The sequence below is a fragment of the Hesperophylax consimilis genome, chromosome 27 (assembly GCF_061612785.1).
Source record: "Hesperophylax consimilis isolate HC1 chromosome 27, BYU_Hcon_1.0, whole genome shotgun sequence".
NCBI lineage: Eukaryota > Metazoa > Arthropoda > Insecta > Trichoptera > Limnephilidae > Hesperophylax > Hesperophylax consimilis.
The window spans coordinates 13,170,546-13,198,520 of record NC_142862.1 but is presented as its reverse complement, the minus strand read 5'-3'; the positions used below and the strand labels follow the sequence as shown (position 1 = coordinate 13,198,520).

The following is a 27,975-nucleotide window of genomic DNA, read 5'->3' as shown; positions in this document are numbered from 1 at the left end:
CTGGCGTGGTGAAAATGCACAGGCTCTTCGGTCCGGAATTCATAGGTAATCACAACTATTTTCAGCTGAAAGTGTCATTTTTTTACCATTTTGACAGAGCTCCTTGGTGACTGGACGCAAAGATGATGAGTTTGAAACCTGATCTCTTGGTGGGGCAAATAAAATTTTAATTAATTTGGATAGATTATTTTACATAAATTTTTATTAAATTTAAGTCCATTTATACCTCGTTCCACAGTGGTCGATACTCTCAGTATCGCCCTGGTGACCACCATTCAGAATCAAGAAATGATTGTAGCCGTGTTTAGTGACAAAGATCTGAATAATCAGGTACTCCCCTCCCCACTCACTTTCTTCAGCCTCACAGTTTACTAGCTCCGGGTCGTTAAGATTCTGCAGAATTCACACAAAAAGGGTTTAATTGGGTTGACAGTAATAAAAATAAAAAAACAAGAAACTTAACATTTTTTTAAAGTAGATTTGTAATATTATTTAACAGACAATCAAAAATAATAATTAACAGAAACTCAAAACATAACAATACATCGGACTAGAATTTCGCTCATTTGATAACAGTTTATAGGCTAAATTATGGCGTTTCATGCATAGATAATTATAAAAAGGGAGATATGGCGTGGAAGCGTGCTGACTGTCGCCAAGCTATGACCAAACTACTGCACACACTATCAAAGTGGCGGAGTCAATTAAAGGTAGGTAAAAACAAAGGCGGGATGTTGTTGTGCGTGTATGTGATTTGCAGTAGTATGGGTGAACAATGTTGGCAACACTGGGGTGTGTGCAGTTTCATACTAATAATGGTTTATGGCCCATCTTCCTATGTTTTTATTGGTGACCGGGTATCTCATCAAAATGAAAATTCAACCCACCTACAGAAAGTGATATAAATGAAAAGTTATGAAACAAAAACCAATTTAAATTGGTTACATAGGTAACTATTTAAGCTAGATTTTGTTTCATCACTTTTAAAAGGTTTGTTTGATTGTCATTTTGATGAAATATCAGTAGGTAATGTCAGTATTTTAAGAACACAAGAAATGTGATGTGGGTGGTGATAAAAACAATGTCATTGGATCAAGAAACACTTCTTGATCCAAAAGTCTGACCATCTATTCCCTCCGAGCCGCCAATTTATGCTTTCTTAGAAGGCCTTCCCTACGGGCGGCCATAATTTATGCCACTAGACCAAAATGTTTATTTTTACGTAAATAGTAGGATGCATTGCCATTTTACAGTTTTTTTTTTTTTAAATTATTTAATTTAAAATATAAAAAACAAAATTTTATGACATTTTTTACAGTTGCAATAAATTCAGGATAAGTTCTGGGTCAATTGCCATGGACAGTTTCACTCAAATAACTTCAGATGGGATTGGTTAAATGGTGATTAAATGGGCTAGAACCAAAAGGTATTAAGTTAGCGGCGACATTGGTTTCTATTCAAATCTACATGGAAGGCATTTCTTGTATTATCTATTTATCAAGTTTTTTAAAAATCGTTTATTACCTATGACAGAGGTGAACACTCAAGGTGAAAAAAAATCAACACCCATAAATGTTATTTTAATAAAACCTATAAAATTATATTGAAGAACCCACAGCTTTGTGGACGACTGGAAACATTACACTTAATTCTGTTTTCCACAGAATAGGTGTAAAAATACAATAGGTACACCAATTTATAGAAAAATGGGAGATGGGTTCTATTGTATGAAAATCACTCCCAAGATATCAAAAAAATAAAACACATTATTGATAATTCCTACACTGTTATTGGGTAAAATTCTATCTAGGATTCTAATAAGAACGGATACCGTCAGCTTGCTTGACTGTGATATTTCAGAATCGGTAAAAACAGAATTGAAGATCATTTTTATTAGAATAAATTACAACTTAGAAATAGAGGGAGTATCCAGCCCGAGGGAATCGGGAATCAATTCTCGGACCAGCTTGGAGATCTCCTTGAAGTTAGGATGGTTCTTGTCCTTCATCAACTTGAACAGGACACTCTCCGAGGTGGTGATGTGGCAACCAATATCTCGCAGACGCTGAAATCAGATAGTATCAATTAAAATACTGATTGTTAAAAAAAATATGTTTGTTGTTCGGTCAGTACCGCATGGTTGACATTATTGGCACAAATAATGTGACAATGCAAATGTTGTCACAAATAACCCAACTGAAGGAAGTAGGACCATGTCATCCCCAAACCGTATATGTCTAGAGGCTGTAGAGATTCAGATCTGATCACCAAACACAGCCAAAGCTATTTCAAGCAATGTTTCGATCGATTCTGAATGGTGGTCTGACACCATTCAGAGCATTTACCAAGCTGGAACATGCCGCAAGTTCACTAGATATTATTTTATCTAAATTATATGTGAAATAACACAAAAAATAAAATAAAACTGGATTTGAATCTGCGACCTCTGGATTTGTAGCCGTGAATGTAAGACGCTCGGCTGTGGCAGTCGTCACAAAATATGTGACAAAAGCGATATGCCTGTATTTAAACTAGGGATATGTCAATAGCTTCGTCCAGACCCCGAGAGGCACGCGACGCATGCGCTAGACAAGTACGAACAAGCAAGAGTTGAACACTAATGGAAAATGAATACATATTATAATTATTTTAGTCACAGTGTAGTGTGGTAAAACCAGGGCTTTTTTTTAAAAAAAAAAGGTGCCGGAACTCACTTCATGTCAAGCTTTTTACTAAATAAAATTATATTCAAATGTCACTTAAATGAAATTTAAAGGAGCCATGCCACGAAGCGAACAAAAAAAGGTTTTTTTTTTTTTTTTTTTTGTATTAGGCAATTCACCCTAAAGAGAGTGCTTTGTGCCGATTGGGTTAAGATATATGGTTAAACTGATGTGAATTATCTATAAGGGGACTGGACATATCATATATTAAAGTCATTCAAATCTATAAACTTATAAAGAATAGAATATATGCGAGAGTTGTTGAGAGACAACAAATATGGAATACTAAGGGGAGAATGGTGGGTGATTTTAATAAGCAATCGATACATGCCCTTGAAAGAAGAATGGTTTTTACAATTGAAGAAGACATGGTCAAGAGTCTCATCCTCCACACCACACTGGCATAATGAACTTTCGAGTACCCGAATTTTAAACAAATGAGTTGCTATAGAGCAGTGGCCAATTCTCATTCTCGAGATACAGGAAATAAATCTTTTGGACTTTTTTATTCCGTGGAACCAGGGTTTACTTGGAATATGATTTTGTATTCCAGCATAGAAAAATCCAGTTTGAGTTTTCGTGACTGTACAATTTTCTTCCCAGGAACGAGACATGTTGGATTTAAGAATAGAGAAGACGTCAGAGACAGGAATTTTAAAATCTAAAGGAATAGAACCAGATACAGTTCCAAGTTTAGCTAGAGAATCAGCTTGCTCGTTACCCTCAATTCCTAGATGGCCAGGCACCCAAACCAGTATTGTCTCAAACATAGATTCGTTTAAAGAATCGAGGATGTTTTTAATATTACAAATAACATAGTCTTCTGGACTTCGAACGATATTAGAGGAAATTTTTAATACTGCACTTAGAGAGTCAGTACACAGTAAGGCTCGACGAATATTGAGGAGTTGGATTTGAATTAAAGCTTGTTCAATTGCGAAGCATTCTGCAGTAAATATGGAAATTTCTTTAGGCAATTTATAAGACAGATTAACATTGAATTCAGGAATATATACCGATGCGCCACATTCTTTGTGGTCGGATTTGGAACCATCTGTGTATATGAGGGAAAATCCAGGAAACTTTGAAAATATAAAGTTTTTAAAATGTTCTTCAACATTTTGAAAGTTATTAGCTGATGATAAAATGTTCGTCCGGAAGTCAGAAATTATTACGTTTGGGATAAAATTAATAGCATTAAACGGGGTACTGTAAATAGGAAGGATTGGATCATCTTGTAGATTTTGAAGGTTAGAAGACAGAGATCTAAATGATAGAAAACTTTTTAATAAGAGAGGGAACCAATCTCTATCTATTACCCTCCTTCTGTTATTCAAAATACTGAACAAACGATCGAGACTCTGTTCCAATGAGTGACGCGATAAAGATAACGCTTTGAAGATATATCTATCCGCGAGGTATTGTCTTCTCAAAAATAAGGGAGGATCTACACATTCTATCTGAAGAGCATTAATTGGAGAAGATTGCATTGCCCCAATAATCATTCTGAGTCCTTTTGATTGGATTCTTTCAAGTTTCTTATCCAGATATTTAGGAAGTGGGTCGAAAAGAAATGTGCCATAATCCAAGTGACTTCGAACGAGGGAATTATACATTAGTTTAAGAGTAGTAGGATGGGATCCCCACCATACTCTGGAAACAGCTCGCATCATATTAAGCCCCTTTTCACACTTAGCAGAAACGTTCTGAATATGCGGGAGCCAGGAAAGCTTATGGTCCAAAAGCAGGCCAAGAAATTTTATTTGCTTAACGATTTGAAGGGGGAAATTATCAAAAGAGACTGTAAAGTGAGGCAGTTTTCTTTTGCGAGTAAAAGCCACTACCTTGGTTTTAGAGGTAGCTAAATTCATTCCATTTGTCAACATCCAAACTTTAATATTATGTAAGGCCAAATTTAATTCCTTCGCAGTATGTGATAAATTTTTGTGAGATAAATATATGAGAAAATCGTCCGCAAAATAAAGTCGCTTAGTAGACGAAGGGATTACAATGTCTAAATCACTAATATAAATATTAAATAATAATGGACTGATTACAGACCCCTGGGGTAGCCCTTTCCAAAGTTTGCGCTTCAATATGTTTGAGGAAGAGTGGATAATAATGGATCTGTCTGTTAGCAAGTTGATAATAAATTGAACTAATTTTATAGGGATTTTTATTTTAATTAATTTTTCCTTCAAAACATCAATTAATACATCGTCGTAAGCTGAAGAAAGATCTAGAAATGTGGCCAATGTACAAGAGTTAAGGGATTGAGAAATACGGATATCTGTTGTTAACAAACTTAAATTATCCATAGTAGATTTCTTTTTCCGAAAACCGTATTGATTAGGAGGGATAATACTGTGATTTTCAACAAACCATTCTAATCTGCTCTTTATCAAATGTTCCACTACTTTAATTAAACACGACGAAAGAGCAATAGGACGATAGGATGAGACTTCGGACGGATTTTTCCCTGGTTTTAAAACCGGGAGGATTTTTTGAACTTTCCAGACATCCGGAATAAATCCTGTTTCAAACATGTTATTAATTAAGGATAAGAAATATTCAACCGACATGTCGGAGAATGCTTTAAAGAAGCTATATAATATTCCATCAGGACCCGGAGAAGAGTCAGAAAGAGATTTAATTACTCGTTTTAGTTCACTAACTAAGAAAGGAGAGTCTAGCCAGTTAGAGTGAGATGGATATGAAATAAAAGAGGGCATTTCTTCATATCTGGCAACTGAAGGAGGGGCAATCTTATCAGCAAAACCTATAATAATTTCCTCCGGAATATGTTTGGTACGCTCCGGAGCATATGACGAACCGAATTTTTTTAAATTAGTCCAAACAGATGACTGGGGAGTTTCAGGAGACAAGTTTTCACAAAATTTTCGCCATCCAGACCGCTTTTTATTTTTCAAAATACGTTTAGTTTCTGATTGGACGCGTTTCACTGATAAGAAATTTTCAAAAGACATGCATTTGCGGTAAATGGAAACTGCTTCTTTTCTAGAGTTAACAGCACGAGTGCATTCTTCGTCCCACCACGGAGTCGAATGTTTAGTTTTAATGTTAACTTTACGCTTTGGAATGGATTTTTCTGCTGCTTTTATAACTATACTAGGAAATAATTCACATTGTGTTCTGATGTTCCCAAGAGAAGATTTTACAGAGTGAACAAGAGAGTCTAATACAGAAGAAAAAAATCTCCAGTTCGCATCTTTCGTTTTAAATTTAAAATTATTGTTAATTGTAAAGGAATGCGAGGTGGTTAGATAGTGAAAGAGGATTATAATAGGGAAATGATCACTGGAAAGGGGGTCTTTAAGTATGTTCCAAGAACATTTACGCATCACCGAAGATGAACAGAGAGATAAATCAACAACACTTTTCCTTTGTTGAGGGGGGGTGAATCGGGTTGGAGATCCGTCGTTTAAAATACATAAATTATGGGAATCAATAAAATCTAAAAGATTACGGCCAGAACGATTCGTTAATTCACTACCCCAAGAGGTAGAATGAGCGTTAAAGTCGCCCAGTAACATATACGGGGGACGGATCTGAGACATAAATGATGACCATTCGTTTTCATCAAAAATAGTGGAGGGAGGGACATATATTGATAGTATTGTAATATCACATACAACAGCTGCTACTATCTGAAAATTGTTAGAGAGAGTATGAAACATGATTGGTTTGAAAGGGATAGAGTCATGGATGATTAAGGCAGCGCCACCTTTACCATCCAGTCTATCATGTCTAAGACAATTATATCCCGAAATCTTAAATAGATACGAGGGTTTAAACCACGTTTCAGAAATAGCGGCAACTGAAATTTCATGTTCATCGAGTAATTTTACAAGTTCAAATTTATTACAGATTAGACTTCTGATATTCCACTGAAGAATTCTGTTCAGTTACGGAGACATTAGGAAGACAGGATAATAAAGATTTAATGCAATCGGCAGCGTTGGACGGTATATTATTGTTGTTTGAAAGAATGGAAATTAAGAGGGTAATTAAAGTCTGAATGAAAGCAGAATTTTCATTCACCACTTTCCCTAAATTAGGGGAAGATTGGGAACTATTTAAAGCACTCCCATTGAGTGTCTGAGATTTATAATTCCCATTTGGGTTAAACAAAATATCATTATGTTGATTTTTATCAATAGAAGCAATAAATTTTGGTTTTGGTTTTAGTGGTATAAAAATTGTTTCCCTGTGAGAAGATGATGGAGGAGATTTAGAGTAAGATAGATTGCGAGGAATTGAGGTAGATGTTACCTCTGCAAACGATTTTATTGCAGGTGGGAATAATTTTGATGCCTGGAAATAGGAAATGTTGTCTGAAGCCATTGATTGTTTAATATTCCTTTGTCTGGTCAATTCTGGACAGGCCACACTAACCGCTGTATGATTTCCCTTGCAGTTAATGCAACGTGGATCATTCGATGATTTTTGGCAAAGATCAAAGGGGTGGTCCTCTCCGCAATGAAAACAACGTGGAGGGGAACGACATATGGGTTTAGAGTGTCCGAAACGGCAGCAGTTAAAACACTGTATCGTCGGGAATTTATATACTTCCACAGGGAGTGCGTTGTAATAAATAAATACCCGAGATGGCAAAGTTTGGCCTTCAAAAGTAATAACAACCGATTGTGAGGGTTTCCATGTAGTGGTTCCATTAGATGTATCTTTGTAATTTAATCTACGTGCTTTTAAAACCTTAGGGGTCACTTGAGAATCATTAAGTGCATCAACAATTTCAGATTCTGAGAGATCGGTTGGTATACCTCTCACTCGGCCCATTCTAGTAAGGTTGTAAGTTGGAATATAAGCTTTAAATTTGTGGTGTGAAAGCGTATCAATTTTTTGGACAAATTCATTTGCAAAGTTTGCGGATTTAAATTCTAGGGATAACTTATAGCGGCCTTCCGGCTTAATAGATCCGTTAACTATGCCAAGGTTATTGTTTTTTGAACTAAAAATGAATTTCCCGAAATCCAGAGGATGAATAATTTTTCCTTGTTCAGTACTTTGGACATTGACAATGAATGGAGCCGAGGAGGATGGGGAATAACTTAGTTCAGTATTTTTAGATTCTGATAATATGGTATCCTTACGAATTTCCTTAGGGTTTGAGGTTTCATCGGATTGCGAAGGTTTAATTTTGGGAGGTACATTAAGACAGAGCGATGGTCTTCGTTTTCTGGAAGGGAGTATTATAGAAACATCCGATTCATACTCATCTCCAATATTAAATATGGACTCGGGGTCAGGAGGTCGATCTTCATCTTCCTCCATATTTATAAATTAATTAACAAAAAAAAACAATAATACAGTCTATTTGATTGACTGTACACACGAATTTATCAAAACCTAAATATAACAAACAAATAATAGAAAACAAAAATGTAACAATAATTTCTTATCTGTACGAAGTCCGCGACAGCAGGTAGGCAATTCGTCAAACACAGAGCACGACTATCCACTACCGTAGTTCGATGACTAATCTCCCAAAAAAAGGTTGATTTTTACGATAATTTTTTATTTTAGTCAAGACTAAGCTACAGAAACAATAAAATACATACATTATATTTGAAATATATTGTACAAATAAGACTAAATTTAAAATATAATTGTAAATACACATATGTTATGTATTTATTTATGAACTTGAATAAAAGTTTAGAGTGATTTCCAAAGTTTTTTCCAATTCTCGTCTGATACATTATCTCGATTCCTTTTCTTAGTGTTAGAGTCTAAGGCCGAATGTCTTCCTTTAAGTAACCACCTATCAACATATTTTGAAGGATCGAAAAGTGTCAAGGGTGGTACCACGAGTTTGATGAACAAGAGTGCCGAAACTGTTTTAGTGTTTAACGAAGCTCTTGTTGGGGTAATAATAAGATTCATTTGCGAAAACCCCCGTTCACATTCACTTGAAGAAATGGGAATAGAATTCAGAGCATATACCAAACGCAAGAGTTTTTCAGAATATGTCTTTTCGAGAATGTATTCGCGAAATCCACGAATCATTTCTCGTTTATCTAGTTGTAGCCTGATCGAAATGTTTCTAATTTCCATCTCTCCAAATGTCAACCGATTATCAATGTCTTCAGGCCAATATTTTTGGTCAAGTACGCGAGCCCAAAGTGCAAACTCGACATCTTTATTATCTAGCAGCCTTTTTTCAATTGACGTTTTCAACGTGGAATAAAATATTTTCGGATCAATAGGAGGATCATTTTTAGAAACTTTTTCGTGAAGTAAAACTCCACGAAAATGCAGATTGCTTATAGCAGCTGCAGCACATTTATAATAGGGTCCAAAATTCTGTTTTCTTTCTTCAAAAACTTGAACGAGTTCATTTATTTTTCGATTTGCAATGTAAAGGTTCACATTGCGATTTTGTAGGTCCAAACTAAGTTCCGACAATTCTTGGAGAGCGTCGCACATCAATGCTAGATCCAATAAAAATGCTGTTGATGTTATTTTGTTCTTTAAACCACTGTAAGTACACTTGTCATTTTTATCTCTTGTAGGGTCATTCATCGCTTCTTCAAAATGACGCACAAGGGATTCATAATTATTCCACACAGCCGAAACTGAACGAAAACTAGATGCCACCCATCGGGTACTCAAAACTCTTCCGATTTTCAGTACCTCAACGCCTAGTGATTCTGCACATAAATGCAACTCTCTATTATTTTTCGGCGACGCATGGTATAAAACATAAAGTTTATCAATAAATGATTTGAATCTATTGATCCCTGAAATTTTCTTTACAACATCACTTACTGATAATTCTAATCTGTGATTAGCACAATGCCAAACTATAATTGAAGGAAATTTTTCTGTCAGCAATTTTTTCACTCCATTTTTAGAACCTAACATCACAGCAGCGCCATCGCATGCAACCGAAACTAAATATTTTTTTAAATATTCTTCTGTCATCCCATATAAATCAAGAGATTGGAGTAATGATTCAAATATTCCTTTTGCCGTTACGTCTTTAAGTTCAATCAAATCCAAAAACAAATTAATTGGTGAATTCATTCCAACACTTTCGACACAGCATCGAACATACACAATGAGGGTGGTTTTTTGGCTTATGGTGGTAGACTCATCAATTATCAAAGAAATTATATTTTTCGATTGAACAATTTCTTTGAAAACATTTTTTCTCATTTCATCACATATATGATTTACAATGTTGATACATGCGTTAGTGGAATGGAGAATATGACCCATTTCGATCCCATTTAGTTCTTGGAGATTAATTTCACTTTCAAACATATTGAATGATTGATTTTCCTTAGCTACTTTATATGCAGTTCGAAAAATGTTTGCAGTTATTACTTTTTCGCGAGATAACGATTTTAAAAAAGTATTTTCAATCCGCTTATTTTTGGCTTCAGAAATGATTTTTAACGCTGCTTTGTGTGCAATAGATCCTCTGTGATCGAAATTTTTTTTTCGAAGTGACCCCAATTGTAGCTTCCTCTCTTTCCCAGAATACGTAATTTCATTATTGGCCCATTCTTTGGATATTTTCATTCCCATTGTCGTTTCAGTTCCAAGAGTTCCAACGTTTCTGCAAATTGTGCAGCCAAGTTTCATTTTGCGTACGTTCAACCATTCGTTTTTTGAGCAAAAATCGTTTTTTTGATCTAATGACCAGCAGTCTGGCCAATCGTTTTGAGTTCGACCTTGATCCCCGAGATCAGCTCGAGATAATTCAGGAACATCTACATGTACCGATAATTCCATATCTTCTGTCATCGTTTCTGTTACTGTTTTGAGCTTTTTATTTACGGAATCGGCGCCGCTGCCGGTGGTTGAGAAGTAATAGGAAATTTTTTTCATACTTAAACTTGGAGTTGCACTAAATAATATATAAAATAGTTGCACAACACGTAATCGTAACACAAACTGACTAAACAAACGTAAATAACAATATACGCAGATGCCGCCATGCGATAAACGTCAAACTGTCAAAATCATAATACGCAAAGTCATAGGTACAAATGAAGCTAGTTACATACGCAGGTTTGCTATTTAAACTATACGGTTACTTCACTAACACTAACACGCCAACATTCAAAATGGCTTCCACCTGTACCTTATTTTATCATTTTAACGAATTATTATTGTAATTACTTAAGCGCAAATATTTTTTCGTTTAATTGATTTTGAAATAAAACCGTGAAAAAGGTGCCGGAACGCCGTTCCACCGCGTTAAATGGAAAAAAAAGCACTGGGTAAAACCATGTATGATCGTGTGAGGAATGTGGAGATCCGCAAAGAGTGCAAGGCTGATGTAAGCGTAATGAGTAAGATCAAGAAAGGTATGCTTAGATTTGGGCTTGTAGAACGCATGAGCGAAGAAAGGAGTGTAAGGAGTATATACGATGCAAATGTGAATAGTAGCAGAAGTCAGGGACGCCCGAGGAAGACATGGCACGATCAAGTGAATCAGATACTTGAGTCGGGCCATGTCAAGAGTCAGAATAATAGAAGAGTATGTATGAATGTGAATGAGGCAAGGAGTGTGTGCCAAGATCGAGTTGTTTGGCGGTCCGTCCTCTCTGCCTACGCCTGCGGAGAAACGGCAAACGGCGTGATGGTTAGTTAGTTAGTCACAGATGATTTTATACACTTTATTTTTCAGTTTTATTTCATTAGAAATGTGCGTTGTGTGAACGAAGCTAATGAACAGAGAGGTTAGAAAGCATCAGTTTACCTGCAGCGCCAGAACACGGTCCCCCTGTGAGCGAGATATGCAGCCATCCGCCAGGATGTGCACCGCTATGTCCTGGCTGAGCAGGTCCATGGCTGTTTGCTCTACGCACACATGAGTCTAAAAGAAATACACATATTTAATGTAATCAGTGTCATCAAATCAACCACTGCTCTTCATTACTTTATATGCATCACACTTAAGCTTGCTCATTCCTCTGTTGCCTTTTTAAGAGGGGTTTTAAAACTAGAGGGTACAACTTTAGAGAAGAATTTCAAAGTTTGGTAAAAAAAAACATACATTATTTATGCAATTCGTTATCAAGAAATTTTCTTATCTACTCCATTTCTGGATAGATAAAACTTTAAAATGTTTATTATATGAACTTTCAAAACATACAAATAGTATTCAATTCTAAAGTGCAAAACAATTTGTTTGAAATTTGTTATGCTTTAGAATTTTTTTTTTTTTTTTTATAAATTATTTTTTATTTTTAATAATATGTTTACATGGTACATAATTCATTTTACATCTTGGGTCTTTTTACTACTCTTCCATTGAAAGCATTTGCTTGTGTATGGAAGGGGAGTGTACATAAATGTTGTTGTTAGTTAGTACTTAAAATAATTCATTGTACATAAATGTATGTTTGCTGTAGTATTTTTTTTTGATAGTAGTGAAGGATAATATATTAATACAGTCGAACTTGGTTATAACGATCACGGCAATAGCGAGTTCACGGCTATAATGAGCAATTGCAAAACCATATTTTAGTTCAGGCTTATCTTCATATAATTATTAAATGTTATAACGAGGTGGATTCACTGATATACTGAGCAAATAATTACATCAACACAATTTTTAAATACAGGAATGGGTTAATTATTCAAGAATTATTCTGGAAGTAAGTAGTAACAAACAAAGGGGCGGGAATTTCCTATCCCGTTAGGGATGGATTCATATTTTTTATGGCACTACCTGTGTAAGATTGTCGGTTATGTGAACCGTTTGCTATCCATCGGGCACAATGTAAAATTGTCATAAAATCTGCGAAATTTGAGCTTCGCGCGTTGGTTCCCTTTTTACATCTTCTTTTGTATTACAACTCATCGTCAATTTTGTTTTAAAAACCAATAAATATGTTTGTGAAGGTACCTAGTTACGAGTACATCCCTGCACGGGGTAAATTTATACCAGTGATGCACAACTTTTTCAACAGAGGGGCCGCTTTGTCTATTTTCGTGAACAGGTTGCGAATTTACAAAGGGATTTTTTTAATTTCATTGAGGGGGAGGGGGTTGACAGCGAATTTCAAGAGTTAGGTTTCTGTTGAATTTTGTGTTATACAAACCGGTTCTTCAAATTTGGTTCCATTTAGGAAATACAGCGTAAATTAACCAAAACTCTATAAAAAATGTTCTCAGCAAGGGTGTTCAAGAATTACCCCAAACATTTAGACATTTCTCTACAGCCAAGTGGGCCATATGAAATTGAAATGCGGGCCGCAAGAATGCATCACTGGTTTGTAACAAATAATGTTTTACAGCCGAAAACTAAAACAATCCCGCATTTATGACAAGTGCGATTTTACAAGCGGTAGGTAGTAGGTACAGCACGCACAAACTAGTGATAAAAAGATACACAATTTAGTGATATTTTTCTTGATTGATTGTTTTGAAGAGGAAATTGAGAAACATGAAAGTAAAATCTTTAAAAAAATCATTAATAATAAATTTGAGTAATATAAGTGTATTTTTCAAATTTATTTTGTTAATAGGTAATACCTACTCGTATTTTGAAAATATACTGCACATTTTCGAATATATTGATAGCAGAGGCATTTAGGTAGGTACATACGACTTTAAAAAAACCTATTTGGATATAAAGATTAACGGCTATAAGGAGCAAATTTGGTTGGTTGCTCGTTATAACCAAGTTTGACTGTATAATAAATTTTAAAAAAGAAAGGAAGTTATGGAAAACTAAGGATATTTGTGAGATTAAATAGAATTCAATTCTAAAGTGCAAAACAATTTGTTATTATTAAATAAAATTAAATAGACAAAATCCGATTTTTCCTTCACATCCTTTCAAACTGAGGTATCTCAAAGGAGTTGGTGACTTTTGCTTGAAAGGAAACAAATAAATGAGTAGTAAAAATAAACTAATTAGATTCTTACGCACAGGTTTAGCGTTGGTTTAGCCAGCCATAATAACTGTTGAACTATACATACGCTGAGGTAATAATTCGGGTTTTTCACTAATAGGGGGCTGGTCTTACCTTTACCCCAATTTACCATAACATGTAGTTATTATTGATAAGTTGTAATTACCTCCAGTCCAAAAAGAACCACAGCGTCCAGCTTATTGGGGAAGCGTTTCCTCAGGTCGTCCAGCAGTGTGGGGGTAACCATGCTAAACTGGGTTTTCTCGTAGACCAGCACTGCGGGGCCCTTGTCTACTGCGGGGCTCGTGGGGCCCAGTCCGCGGGGGTACTGCTCCGAGATGTACAGCGGCACGTTCAGGATGCCCGCTGCCGCAGACTAAAACAAATATATACTATCTGTTAATTCATGGTGAAAATCAATTGTAATATCTCATTTTTTCTTCTTCCCCTTGTCTTGTTCTGGTCAGGGACCCACCGCCTCGACGCAGCGCCTTCAGGTGTCCTTGTCCTGCGCTACTTTGGCACATTAATACTCTCCGTCCGTAGCAGGCCCAGCCTCTATTAGCGTGGACTCTGTAGTAGCTTCTCCCAACTTTGCCTGGGACAGCCCACTGGACACAGCATTACCAGTGTCATTCAGGCTTCTGGCATTCTTAATAAGGGACAATCATCGCAAATGCGACTTTTCAATGAACTTTTCTCTTCTATGGGGTTCGATCTTAGCTTGTCTGATAACCGATGGGTCTCTGAAGAACATTTGAGCATTCTAACACGAGTCTTATTGAAATAATTTGCGATGATGATTTTGACCTTCCTCCCCCCCCCCGCCTACACGAGTGAACAGACCCAAATGCGAGTAAACAAGCTGGTTTTATGTTGATAGAATTTTGGAGATCAAGCAGTTTTATGCTTCAAAAATGTACGAAAACAAAATCAGCATGATTTGGACTAGTAAAACGTTAGGTTCCACTAATATTTATTTGTTCCAGGGGCCCATTGTAATGAAAATTAAAGCAAATTTTGAAACATGAAATGTTTCTAAATAAATTTTGTGTAAAATTTTATCAGAGATAATTTTGTGTTGTAAATTTTTTTATACGTTGTCCATAAACATAACATGTCGAGAGCTACGAGAGGTACTTATAAATGGCTTTTATAATAATAATATTTGGATGATTTGTATAGCTCTGTTTTTGTGTGAAAACCTCAAGGGCGCTGTAAAAATAAATAATACATTTCTACAATGATCTATGTTATTACTAACTATATATGGAGATAATATACGGTACCATACTTACCTGTTAGGTCACTTAACCTTTTAAATGCCAGTAGGTAGAAGTGTAGCTGTGCACAGCAGGCCAAGAATGCGAGTTAACTCGCTCTTGGCACAGAAGCGGTTAAAATCAACACTTAATTAACATTAACTAATTGTTCATTAGCGAACGGTTGAACGGATGTTATTGATAAAAATAGCTGGCACTCACAGCCATAATATATGGCTACGAGTGTTGGCTATTTTTATATTTATTATTGTATAAAAATAACAAAGTCGATTAGTTTCAATAAATCTTTAAAGATTATTCAACTTGTGAATGGTTTTGAAGCTTTCTCGTGTGTAGCAAAACCAACCACAGTAAATAAATAAACATTCTGAAATTCGTACCATTCGATTGGAAACTTTGATGAGATTATCAAAATTGGACATGGACTTCCTGAAGGTTTCCTGGATGTCACAGGCGAGGAATGCGGTCTTCGATGTCTCCAGCAGACCCAGTTTTGCCAAATTCTTAGCCGCAATCATTTTGAAAATAATTATTGAAAAAATAAAATAAGAAAAACAAAATACAGGTTCGAAGTCGAATACTATTTTGACATTAGCTGATTAGTACAATATTTTATTCTGACGTTTGTCAACCAGAGATAAACAAACTGTTCGTATTTTCAACAAAATACTACCATAAACGTTTAGTTTTTGTATAGTATCAGAATTTATTAGTTATATTATTTACTGTCTATTATATAAATCATCATGTCACACTATACACACAAAACAGTTATGTAGCTCTTTCGTAGTACCAAAATAAAATAACAAATAAATCTGAATGAAAATTTATTTAATTATTAAAGACAATATATTAGCGATTCCTAAACGAATATCTGAAACAGAAAAATCCAGGACTCTTCCCAAGGCAAGGGTCCTGGGTTAGAGTCCTGGATGTGACCGTATCTTTTTCTGATTTTTCTGTTTCAGATTTTCGTTTAGGAATCGCTAATATTGTTTTCAATAACTAAATATTACAATTTGAGGTTTCACTAATTAAGTTATTCAAAAAATTAAAGAAATATTATTGGTTTTATTGAGAACTACTGGTGTAATTGCCAGACGAAAAATTCAATGAATGGCATATAAATTTTGCAATTTCATTAGTTTTTATTACAAAACCATAAAAAACAATCTCAATACTATAAAATTGTTACACAAATGTGTAGGTACCTACCTATATTTATCAGAATCTTGGTTTATATTTTCAGTGTCTCGTAGCCATTAGAAGCCATTGAGCGTATAAATTGAGGTTTGTGGTTTATTTATACATTGAGGTGAGTGGTTAATTTATGCCATTGAGCATTGAGCACGAAGGTGAGTGATGGGGGGTTATTTATGGTGATGGGTGAGTGGGTTATTTATGGCACTATGTTAGGTAAGCATTTAAACAAAATAATTAAATGTTTTCTCACCCTCGATTTTACACTTCCCGCCCCCAATTCAGTCTTCAGTTCTTTGCAAACCATTATCCCATCATGCAAACCTTTTTATATTATTCCTCAAGTGTGGCGAATTTATAAAAAAAAATAACGAAGTGGTGGAAATTGCCAGTTGGTAGAGAAACGAACTATACGAAGTATCTCGGGCACAACGATGTTGAGCCTGCCTGCCATACATAATATTCCATAATTAACGTAATGTAGTAACCAATGTGCTTGCGCAGACCACAAAGTTCTGGCCGTTTGAAATGTGCCCCTCCAAACAAATCACCCAGTTTGCAGAAGTTGTCAACAGTTGGCAGTAATTAATTATACATGAAAATAAACCTCTGTGGCGGGGGGGGGGGGGGGGGGGGGGGGGGGGGGGCTAAAGTGTGGGCCCTAGGAAGGATATGTAGCGATGCTACTAAAGTCCAACCATGCAATATGATATGGATTTTTCTACAAGTATGACAGGGTTATAGTATGATAGGGTATTTTTTACAAGGATTATAAATAAAATGTCTGCAAAATAATTGGAAGAATGATATTTTATTTATCCACAAACATGTTAAATAATCTTTTTTTTTCCTAATCATAAATTCTCACAAAATTGCTACTTAAACATAGTATTTCACTAGGTAGGTACATAATTACTTAGGTACATTGGATAACAATAATTATTCTGTATAGGTAGGTACGTAGAAACTTAAATAGTCAACGATTTGTCCTAGATATTTACAAAACGTAAGCTGTATATTGGTTGATCATTCTGGAACACATTAAGGGTAAACGTAACGTACATTATATTCTACGCGTTAATTTAATTATTTTATGAAAATACCCTTTGGCAAGTTATGCTTTAAAATATTAAGACAAATTATTTCTTTGCGCAATATGGACATTAATAAATATGGATATTAATAAATAGTTTTGTCTTTATAAAAACGTAATTCTCTCAAGAAAGGCATACAAATACAATATAGGATATCTATGCCTTTCTTGAAAGAATTAAGTTTCTTGTACATAGAAAACTATTTTTTCATATTTATATTCAGGTGTACACTTGCTAACAAATAATTGATCTTGTGAAGGGATGAAACCATGCGACCCTGAATACAAATCTCGCTCACACTGGTTACGCAAATTATAAACCAACTAATCAGTGACCGGCTATTACCGACCAAATGATGTACTACGGACGGCCTACAATAGTGGATGCATGGCCTTGAACGAGCAGAGATCCTGAGCCGGTCGTCGGCTCAAGACCTGATACTGGTAGCGAGATGTGTTGTCCCTTCCAACGAGGTTTTAAAGAAGTTCTAGGCACATACCTGATAACCTGATTCCCGCCAGTATAGTTTTTTTATATAACTGTTTATTGATCATTATTATTTTTCCTTCTGAAGTCTTTGTTTCGAACCCCCGTATAACTTAACTACAACTGTAAAATTTTGTTATGATCTTAATATAACAAATTCTTACGTTTTATAATTTTTAAAATGGGTATTCCAAAATGTTGAATTACAAAACTCTGTTAAATTATATGAATATGCTCAAATTGTCAGACAGAAGAATTTTCACTGACTTAGTATTTCTATATAAAATTCTAAATGATTTAGTTGATAGTCCGGTATTGCTAGAATTGATAAGCTTTTGGATTCCACAACGTAATACTAGAAGTCAGAATTTATTTCAGTGGAGAAATTCTGGGACTAACTACCATATGTATTCCTCTTTGCCCAGAATACTAATGGAGGGAAACAATTATACCAAGTCAGTGGACATCTTCAATTTATCTTTAAACAAATATAAAATGTTGTTAATGAAGCAATTCAGTTATGTACAATAAATAATGTATATTTCTTAATATTCTCATGTAAAAGCCCCGAAAAAGGGCGTAAATAAATAAATAAATATTTTAAAGCATAACTTTAACAATCAAATTAGTGCCATCTATGAACGCATAGGTCATGGCGTATGCTCTGTTTACCCTTAATAATACATATTTACAGACTTGTCTGTGTAGACAGCCAAAAGAGAAACTAACGAATGATCAAACCATTTATTTTTAAACTTTGTAGCCACAGTATTTCCGGTAGTAGCACCCCAACTGCACATATAAATTTGTTTTTAGTTTAATTTGTCTTGGTAGGTTTGTTTTCTTTTGAAAGAGATAAAATAAATGTAAACAGTGAGCAATCTGAAATCAAAACTGGTAACATTTGTTATATTATATATTTATTATTATATTCCTTATCACTCAACAATACAGGTGTTTTTTTAGTGTATATATTAATTGTTATGATAAATATTATTTGTGTGCCAAATTTGTTACTTAAATTTTATGTTTGCAGTTAAACTGTTGTAACGACCTACACCTAATGAGGTATCAGTTATATCAATACCATATGTAGCTACAATAACAATATTAGTGCATAATATAGCTTTTTAGATCCACAGTATGATAATATAATGAACACAATATATTCAAATAACAATGAACCACGGAAGCAATTCACTCAGGAATACAATTAAATGGCTGCTGTAGATCAAATTATAAACAAATATTTATAATCTCTATGGAAGCTTGAAAAAATGACTATGTATTTGGTTTGCTTAAATTATACACAATAACAACTCCAAACTAAAACACTACAAAACTAAATAACAGATTGTCTAAAACTTTACCAATAACTTAACAATAACACTATGGAAGGTCGGCCCTATGCTGGCGCGATTGGAGCAGTCCGCTCCAGGCGCTGAATTGTCAAGGCGCCAAGGTATTTATAATACCTAACACCTAACAGTTCTAACACATCAAACTTGAGATTATTTTTCACAAAAAGCGGCGCTGCACAAAAATACAAATCATCCAAATATTATTGATTACAGTGATCACTTAGTGGTTTTGACAAGTTCAGGGCCGGCCATGACATTATTTATTTATTTATTTATTTAAACGCCCATTGGGCTTTTACATACATTGTTATTAGTGTTATTACATTAACTATGTGACATTGAAAAGTTTACGTACATATATAAATAAAATAGTTATTATATCTGTAGTACATAAATGTTTTACAAATAATACAGAATACCATTATGGAGAACAGTTTTTTTTTTCTTTTTTTACTTACTTAGAAAAATAAATGGATTGAAATTAATCAGCATTTATAGGGACTTAAAATCATATTCGAATTGTTATTTAAATTACAATATTAATTTGTAAAGTTAAAACATATATATTAAAGTTAAAAAGTCATAAAAGAAAAGAGTGAAAAAACAGAAGCTAAAAAATGGGTTTTTTACTATGGAGTGGAGAAGTCATACATATCAGCAAAGTGTTTATGTAGATTTCGTTTGAGCACTGCTACGGAATCTCTAAATATATCAACAACATTACCAAATTTATTACCAAAATTTTGTATTCGATTTAACGATATGTGCGCATGATAATTAGATTTGAAATTGTTACAGAAAAAGGTGGAATTTTGTCTCGTATTTTTGGAAGGTACAAATAATTTTATTGTGGCAAGAATTTCAGGGCTGTCGATTCTATAATTAATAATTTTATTTAGTAGAACAAGGTCGGAGATAATTCGCCTATCTGATAGCGTAATCAAATTTAGTTGATGCATGAGTTGGATATAATTTATATTTTGGATTGGAATATTTAGTTTAAAGTTAATAAATCTTAAAAATTTGTGTTGTACCCTTTCAATATTGTTGGAATGTACTTTATAAAACGGGGACCAAATAGGCGAATTATACTCTACTTGACTTCTTACTAAAGATGTGTACAGTGTGTTCAAACATTCTAGTGACTTGAAGTCACATGCGGTTCTACATATAAACCCAAGCATTTTTAGGGCTTTATTTGTGATTTCATTTATATGCGGATTGAATGTTAACTGTTCATCAAATATAACACCCAAGTCCCTGATTTGAGTGACAGCTGTCAATTTTACATTATTAAGCGAATATTCATAAATTGTATGATTTCGTATTTTACAAAATTATACAATTATATTAAAATTTTAAATACATATAAACATAAATATTTGAGCACCGAAATAAAAGAAAGGTTTTTTTTTTGTACGACAGACCAATATTTCCAGATTACAAATAAACTGACAATATTTTAATTCCTCATACATCTATCAGTATAAGTGGAAAACTTGTTTGTGCAATGATGGAGGACTTTGCCGCGAAGAAGAGAACCTATGTTGCCTGAATAGCAACCCAATGCATTAGTCAACTCAGCCACCGACCAGTCAATTTAATGGAGATAATTTTAAAAGAAAATCTAAGCCGAATTATTGAACACTTCTGGGTGACAGAATGGTAGTGGAAGTGGGATCTCTAGATTGAAAATACCCAGATGAAAGTAAGAAGAAAATGACTTTTCATTGTGACCACTAAAATAATTTGTATACATGCATTCCTTCATAATTTATAATCATAATCAACAATACGAGTAACAGAATGTAAATACTTTGAAGAAATAAAAAATGTTAATTCAATAAATAAAAATGTTAATTCAATAGATAAAAGATTAAAAAGTTATACTATTTTTTTTTAAATATTTGAGAGAGCTTAATTTTTAAATATATTCGAAGGATCTTCGATTTCATGCTCGATCTTATAAATATATATATTTATTGTACAATGGGTCGCAATATATTATTATGCTTACTGGCCTACTGGCTAACTTCCATCTTTGAAATATTGTATATTTTCAAAAGGAAATTTAATCACATTTGTGGTAACAATAATATTATTATTTTGTTGTCGCTTACTCTTAGTGACCTCGCACTAATTGTCTGCTTATCTTTGGACTGCCGCTGTCGCTCATTTTAGTCATGAGTTGAATTAAAAGCTTTAGTGAGTCGCCACCGAGCACCAGTCAGGATCAAAACGTTGCTCGAAAGGGATTTGCTATTTTTAGTCATCAGATCTGAGTAGCCAGGAGCACGGCGCCACATTCTTCAGACTCCCAGTATTCACCCTTCCTCTAGTTACCTTTTCTTGAAAAATATGAATGAAATCCTAGATTCTTAGGGAGTATATTGACTACGACTGAGCAGCCAGCTTCACGGCCTGCGTCCGCCTGTCAGCCAACACTATCTTGTGTATCCTCTTAATGTGCAACTTCAGTTGGTGAGCAAGCTTGCAGGTGTAGCTGCACAGGTTGCACGAGAAGGGCCGCTCCCCCGTATGGGTGAATTTGTGGTATTTCAAACTACTCAGGGACTTGGACACAAAGGGACACGTCGGACAAGCAAACGGCTTCGTCGGGAGATGCGTCATCTTGTGCGACTCCAAGTGTCCATTCTGCCGGCAGCTAAACGCGCAAACATCACACTTGTACGGTTTCTCCCCCGTGTGAATCCTCCGGTGAATTTTCAAATTAGCGACCGACCGTGATGAAAAACTGCACTGCTCGCAGCCAAACGGACGCTCCTGCGTATGCTTCATCATGTGCGCTTTCAACAACTTGGTCGAAACGCAGCGATAATCGCACTCTTCACATTTGATCGGTTTCACGGGCAGATGTGTGAGTTTGTGCGTCTTCAGGTAGTCAAACTGTATGCAGGTAAAAGCGCAGACATCACAAGAGAACACTTTCCTATCGGAGTGAAGATATTTATGTCGTTTTAGATTTCCGGATTGACTGCAGACGAAGGAGCACTGATCGCAAGCGAATGGCATCTCTCCCGTATGACACAGGCGGTGGCGTTTGATCGCACTCGGAAACTTGCACTTGTAATCGCACAAATCACAGCCATATATGAATGGATATTGTGGCGGGGAGGGCAGGTCGCTTTCTGAGGAAGAATTACCGGATTTTCGTTTTCCTTTGCGTTTGTATTTTAGACTGGTGGAATTTTCGTCAGTTGGGAATATTGCTTCGTACGCATTTATATCATTGTCAGGTACTTCTTCTTTGAAGACAATTTGCGGCGCGGGATTATGGTGGATGTGGAGATCAGGGAATTCTGTGCTGGGGTCAACTTCTTCATAATCCTCACTTTCCTCTTTGATAACAACTTGTTCCACTTCAGTGGGAGAAATGTGTTCATCCTGTAAAGTGAGTTGAACGACAGTTTAATAATGGCCATTGCAAGGTCACTTGTGCATCAAGTGCTGCTCAATATATATACTTACATTCTAGTGATTTATTTATGTAGTTTTAAAGTTCGGTCTAATCAAATCCATTCAGTGAAAGTCTCTCATAAGGTTTTACAGGATGCCAAAAATAAAACACTTATTACGAAGGAAAACTTTACTTGTGGGTTTTAATATGGGCTATTATTTATTTTATTTTTCAAGGGACTGAAAAAACTAAACTTCTTATTTGCGGATTTTTCCAAATACAAAAGATTTTTCTGAATTTCAATTCATATCTAAATTATAACCTGACCTCCTCTGATTCTTCCACTTCTTGCTCATCTTCTATTTCATCCTCCTCTTCCTGATCCTGCTCATTGACCGGGGAAAATTCACTCTCGTTTGAATCTTCTGTTTCATCATCTTTTTCTATTAATCGTTCCGCATCTCTAAAAATTTAACAGAAATTGGTGGTTCAATCAAATGGATACAATATGCATAGAGTTGTCTGAATAACCGATTAATTCTCTGACGATATATATAATATAAAAAGCAACACAGACTTTCTTGTTTACTGCCATGAAAATCTTCTTTTAAAACAGAGTTTAATATTTATTTCTTTCACCAATGTAAAAACTAAATTAGGTAATTATTTTGCCACTAATTGTGGCATGGATTCGGAAATACAGTCAAATGAAAACCAATATTGACAAGGTGACATTCTCAAGAAGTAACCGAAATAATGTAGTGGACCAGTCGGTGGCTGAGTTGACATCGTGTTTGGGTCCCACTCAGGCGTAGTGTGTTCAATTCCTCGGCTGGCCATGTTCTCCATCACAACACAAGCAAAATTTGTGGTAGAAAGAGATTTTCAAATGTTGTCAGGTTATTCGTAACCCGGGAATGTTTTCCTTTTTTTTTTAAATAAAATCAAATGTTCCAAATCAAAAATTTAAAAACCAATGTCAAGGGTGAATTGGAAGAAGTTAGATATGTATCCCATAAGATAGGTTGTAGCAGTCTATCCCCTGTTCCTACACAATCTTATAATCACCAGACTTCAACTGATTTATAAGTTAATACAGATAACAATATTATCATTGACATAACAATGGGATGTTTAGTTAGATGAAAAGTATCGATTTGCTAACCTCTCTTCACTCATTGTTCTCCCTCTCTCGGAGAAGCATCAAAAATTCATATTATAATTAAATTCAAAATGTTAAAAATCTTATTGGAAAACAAGTTAGTTTCCCAACAGGGTGAATGGGGTGAAATAAATAAAATATTAGACAGCTGTCAAACTTGACGACTAGAGATTGTGTTGCCATTCTCTGAAGCTGCCAGAGGAAAAAATTGTGATTTATATTATGAAAGTACTGGACTGTAAGTGCAAAAAAAAACTTTTGTTTGCTAATTTTGTGAACGTGATTTTATATGTGAAATGCCACAACAGGACGCTTTGTAGGTCATTCTGGTGAGGGACACATGAATAACTAACTACCTCTGGTGATTGGGGTTACAATAAAAGCTTTTTTTTTAAGTTAAGACTAATGTGGCCCCTTTGTATTTGTGTGAGGTATTCATATTTTATTTATTTATCTTTAAATATAGAATAAAACATTTATTACCAATAATTGTATATTATAGTATATACTGGATAGATATAATTAAATTTTATAAGTAAAATTTAAAATCAGGTTATAGGTAAAACTATTAAATGAACTGAACCTCACTCAAATACTGGGTTGTGGACGATACAGAAAGATTACAGTTCAGCTCTGGCCTGCTGTAAACGCTCCTCTTAGTGGTATATATGCTACGTAACAAATAAAAATATGATACTGACAAAGTAAAACCAAAGAAGACAAGAAAAATAAGAAAATATATCAGCGCCCTTGAGGTGATTTTGCACAAAAATGGCGCTATACAAGTCATCCAAATATAATTATTATCAATCAAATAAGGAATGCAAGGTAAAATAAAAGAAAAAATTAAGCAGAAATCCGAGCAGAGGTAATATAGGGACAAGAAAAGTATTAACCGAGGATGCCAGAAGCAGTTACACGTGGCTATAAGTAAGTCACAACTCTAAAAGTTTTTACTCTAATCATCTACTCTAAGATCAGGCCATCTCTCAACCCAAACCCTTGTAAACTTCCTCAGACACTCGATGTTCACCTTATTCGAAACGAGATCGGCGTTCCAATTCGGCCTCGTGGTGACATTTAAAACATCCAACATTTCCTCTCGAGCATCTGTCATGATCTCACAATGCCACAGAATGTGCTCGGCTCTCTGATCAGTATTGCCACATGCGCAATTCAGATGTGGGGACAGGGTGACACTGTGAGTCTCCCACAATAGTGACGGGGCCCACTTCTCTCTCTGTGGAGCGGTGAATAAACAAAAATTTTGGTACTGGGCTGAAAATAACCCAAGGCAACTTCACGAGAGACCTCTTCACATCCCAAAAGTAACCATGTGTGCAATTTCCAAAGTTGGGGTGATTGGGCCTTATTTTGTTTGAGGAGAATGGACAAACCATAACTGTCAACGCTCAACGTGAACTAACTAACTTTGGTGATCTGGTGAGGAGGCACGGAATGAAAGATGTTGTGAAGGTCAGAGTGTTTATTTGATGAGTCAGGTGGCCGTGATGAGAGTGGGCGTAGGACTGATGTTGTATTCTCCGGATGCTGGCTGTGATGGCTGGTCAAGCGCGGGTCTGTGAGTCGACGCCGGGCGCTGGTGACCGGACTCGTTGTCTGTCAGGCACTGGCGATCTTGGCAATCAGTACTCCAGTGCTGACGAGAATGCCGAAGGTGCGATGGACCTTGTATGCGGTTGAGCGGGAGCTGGTAGACCAGTGAGGATGCTGCGTGTCCTCGTGGTGGTCATGGTGAGTGGATGAAGCGCTGGTCAGAGACGCTGGAACCAGGGCGCTGTAATCCATGTAGCGTTGGCCAGGAACGGCGATCTGGGCCAAAGCGCTATGATGATGTCCCGATGGAGTCCATGATGAGAGCCGGGAAGAATGTCCTTCGCGCAAGTGAGGTGCGCGGATTATCACTCGTTGAGCACCTTGTTAACTGAGGGCAGATTGATGACTGACTGACTTCTTCATGCTGTCGATTTTAAAAGCTGAAGAAGCTTCTGGAACAATTTGGTTGCTATGTAGAATTTTCCAAACAAATAAATAAAAGAACATCCAAGAAGCTTGTTTGGAAAAATCGAGACTTCTAGAATTTCGTTCGAATGAAGTAGTTGCGTACCAGAGGAAACAGATCTGGGAGACATCTGGTTTCAACAGGACGGTGCTCACCTGATTTGAGCATTTGCAACTTCTTCCTGTGGGGCTACCTGAAGGAAAATATTTTTAAACATCGGCCTCACACCTTGGAAGAACTTAATGATCGAATTAGGCAGGAAATCGCCGCTTTCCCCGTCAAGATGTGCCAAAATGCGGCCGAACACTTCAGAAATCGCCTTCATCAATGTATCGCTGCTGGGGCCATCATTTTTCTGATGTCATCTTCAGGACTTGATGCATTAAACAGTATAATGTACCGAATAAAATAAAATAAACTTAATTTCTGTAAGTTGCGCTGTGTTTTTTTAATAACCCTTCAAAACTCACTGTCTGCTTTGCTGCACCCTGTATTATTGAGATACTGACTCTCTGAAAAATAAAAATCAAAAGCATTTATTGGTTTACGCTTCGACCTAGAACAATTTTCGACTGCGCCGCTTTTTCCGTAAGTTTGTGAATATAATAATTCATATTCCAATCCTTCACCCACACCGCATTTCACACCACGCTTTTTCGTGTATTTGTGAGATTTGAAACTTATTTGCCACACCCTTCGATCTTGTCACTTACTCCACTTGGGGATGTCCTAGATCCACAGGGCTCCGATATTAATAAGGAATTGGGACTAACATGCGGTATTTGCAATTCTTTCCGAAGGACCATGACCATTTCTTACAGGACCATGTCAGCAAGTATGGCATGATTACGTAAAGGAACGCAAGCCCATGGCAGGGCTCAGCGCGACCACGGGCCCACTCAGGCAGCCTAGTGGGAACCAGCTTTTCAGGCACGTTTTCCAATTATGTTTTAACATTGTTGTTGTCATTGCATAACTGAATTGTAACGTATACTATTTGTACAAAATAATAAATAAAATGTCAGAGTGGGGCTAGAAGGAAGCAAGCAGACCGAGAGGTTTAAAGAGAAAGCGAACTGGCCGTATACCGTCATCGCGTTCTGCTCGGGCACATTCACTTCTAGGAAACCTGCCCGAGAAAATGGCAGTGATAGCGTTCAACCATTGCCAACCCCCTATAAAAATGGGTCACAAACCCTTTTCAAGTCAGTCTTCATTCGTCGATCATCAGCAACCATCATCAACTATACAACTCTCTCTGCTCTGTCCTCTACCTCGCTCCGACTTTTGCCTCTGCTCGCCTTCTTTCTCTTCTGACCCTCTCCTTATCCTGGACCACAGACTTCCCTACCTCTCTGGACGAGACCCGGAAACGTCAACCCATCCAACCAAACTGCACATTCTCCTTTCACACGTCACTGAAGGATTCCGTGGATCGGGACCTTCGCTCCTTTACAGTCTTATGTATCTCACCCTATCTGATCAATACCTCCTAGATCCCCCGGGGTAATGGTGTGATACATTATGCATTAAAAAAATCAAGTATATACGTTTACTTGACCTTTCCAAATGCAAAATAATATTTTGGGCCTCTTAATGGCTTAAAATGGCCCTATTCATAAACCCGAGCAAAGCTGGGTGCACGTCAGCTTGAAAGTAAAATTGTTTAGTTTGTTCCTTCCCTGTAAGCTCTACAAAAAAATTAAGTTGTACCACCCTAGCTCGGAAGCTGGCGGCACCCCTGCCTTAAAAAGGCTTTTAAATGTATACGTTGTTAGAGGTAAGTTGCATCGTAAGTTAATTGGGCATCCAAAATTTCAGTCCGTTCGGCATCATGGAGTCTGCGAAAATGGCTTTCAAAGTTCATACCCGAGCCTTGGAATTGTGCCCGTAAGACTGAAGATTTTTCCACAAATGCTACTTTGCTAAGATTTTATCATTGATTCCACCGTAAACCAAAATTCTTAGCATGTATCTAAAATTTTAGTCCGTTTGGCGTTGGGGTACATGAGAAAACGGCTTTCAAAGTTCGAACCCAAGCCTCGAGCATCCAATTAGGTTTTAAGTCTTGTGCCGTTCGGTAATCTGGTTTTTTTGTCAAATATAAACTGTTCAGCTTGCATGAAGTCATTTAATTCGATTTTTATACATCTCACATAGTGATATGATTTTTCAATCCAGAACCCAGGCGCACACAAGCTACTTTGTTTGCAGCAACAGTTGCGTGCATCAAAATCCATTATGGATATGGAGGTGCGCACAAGAAGAGATTCAACACTATGTAGACTTTTTATAATATTGGAAAG

At 36.0% G+C, this 27,975-nt stretch overlaps 2 protein-coding genes across 2 annotated transcripts; both read right to left on the bottom strand.

Moving 5' to 3' along the window:
- Positions 1-982: 982 nt before the first annotated feature.
- Positions 983-15,546, bottom strand: LOC149410610 (isochorismatase domain-containing protein 1-like). The gene is made up of 4 exons (XM_089647740.1): positions 15,306-15,546; positions 13,809-14,018; positions 11,479-11,595; positions 983-2,065 (listed from the first exon to the last, which is right to left on the bottom strand). Exons 1-4 carry the CDS (start codon positions 15,441-15,443, stop codon positions 1,904-1,906), a joined length of 627 nt encoding a protein of 208 aa, XP_089503866.1. The 5' UTR covers positions 15,444-15,546; the 3' UTR covers positions 983-1,903.
- Positions 15,547-20,439: 4,893 nt separating this feature from the next.
- Positions 20,440-23,782, bottom strand: LOC149410609 (uncharacterized). The gene is made up of 3 exons (XM_089648008.1): positions 23,650-23,782; positions 22,812-22,947; positions 20,440-22,471 (listed from the first exon to the last, which is right to left on the bottom strand). The coding sequence occupies exons 1-3, from the start codon at positions 23,661-23,663 to the stop codon at positions 21,461-21,463; spliced, it is 1,161 nt and encodes a 386-aa protein (XP_089504134.1). The 5' UTR covers positions 23,664-23,782; the 3' UTR covers positions 20,440-21,460.
- Between the last annotated feature and the right edge of the window lie 4,193 nt (positions 23,783-27,975).

Coding starts and splice junctions, on each gene's coding strand:
- LOC149410610 (XM_089647740.1), bottom strand. CDS start 15,443: ATGATTGCGGCTAAGAATTTGGCAAAACTGGGTCTGCTGGAGACATCG. Junction 11,596..13,808: donor TGGTTCTTTTTGGACTGGAG/GTAATTACAACT, acceptor TATTTCTTTTAG/ACTCATGTGTGCGTAGAGCA. Junction 2,066..11,478: donor ACCGTGTTCTGGCGCTGCAG/GTAAACTGATGC, acceptor ATCTGATTTCAG/CGTCTGCGAGATATTGGTTG.
- LOC149410609 (XM_089648008.1), bottom strand. Junction 22,472..22,811: donor AAGTGGAAGAATCAGAGGAG/GTCAGGTTATAA, acceptor CTCACTTTACAG/GATGAACACATTTCTCCCAC.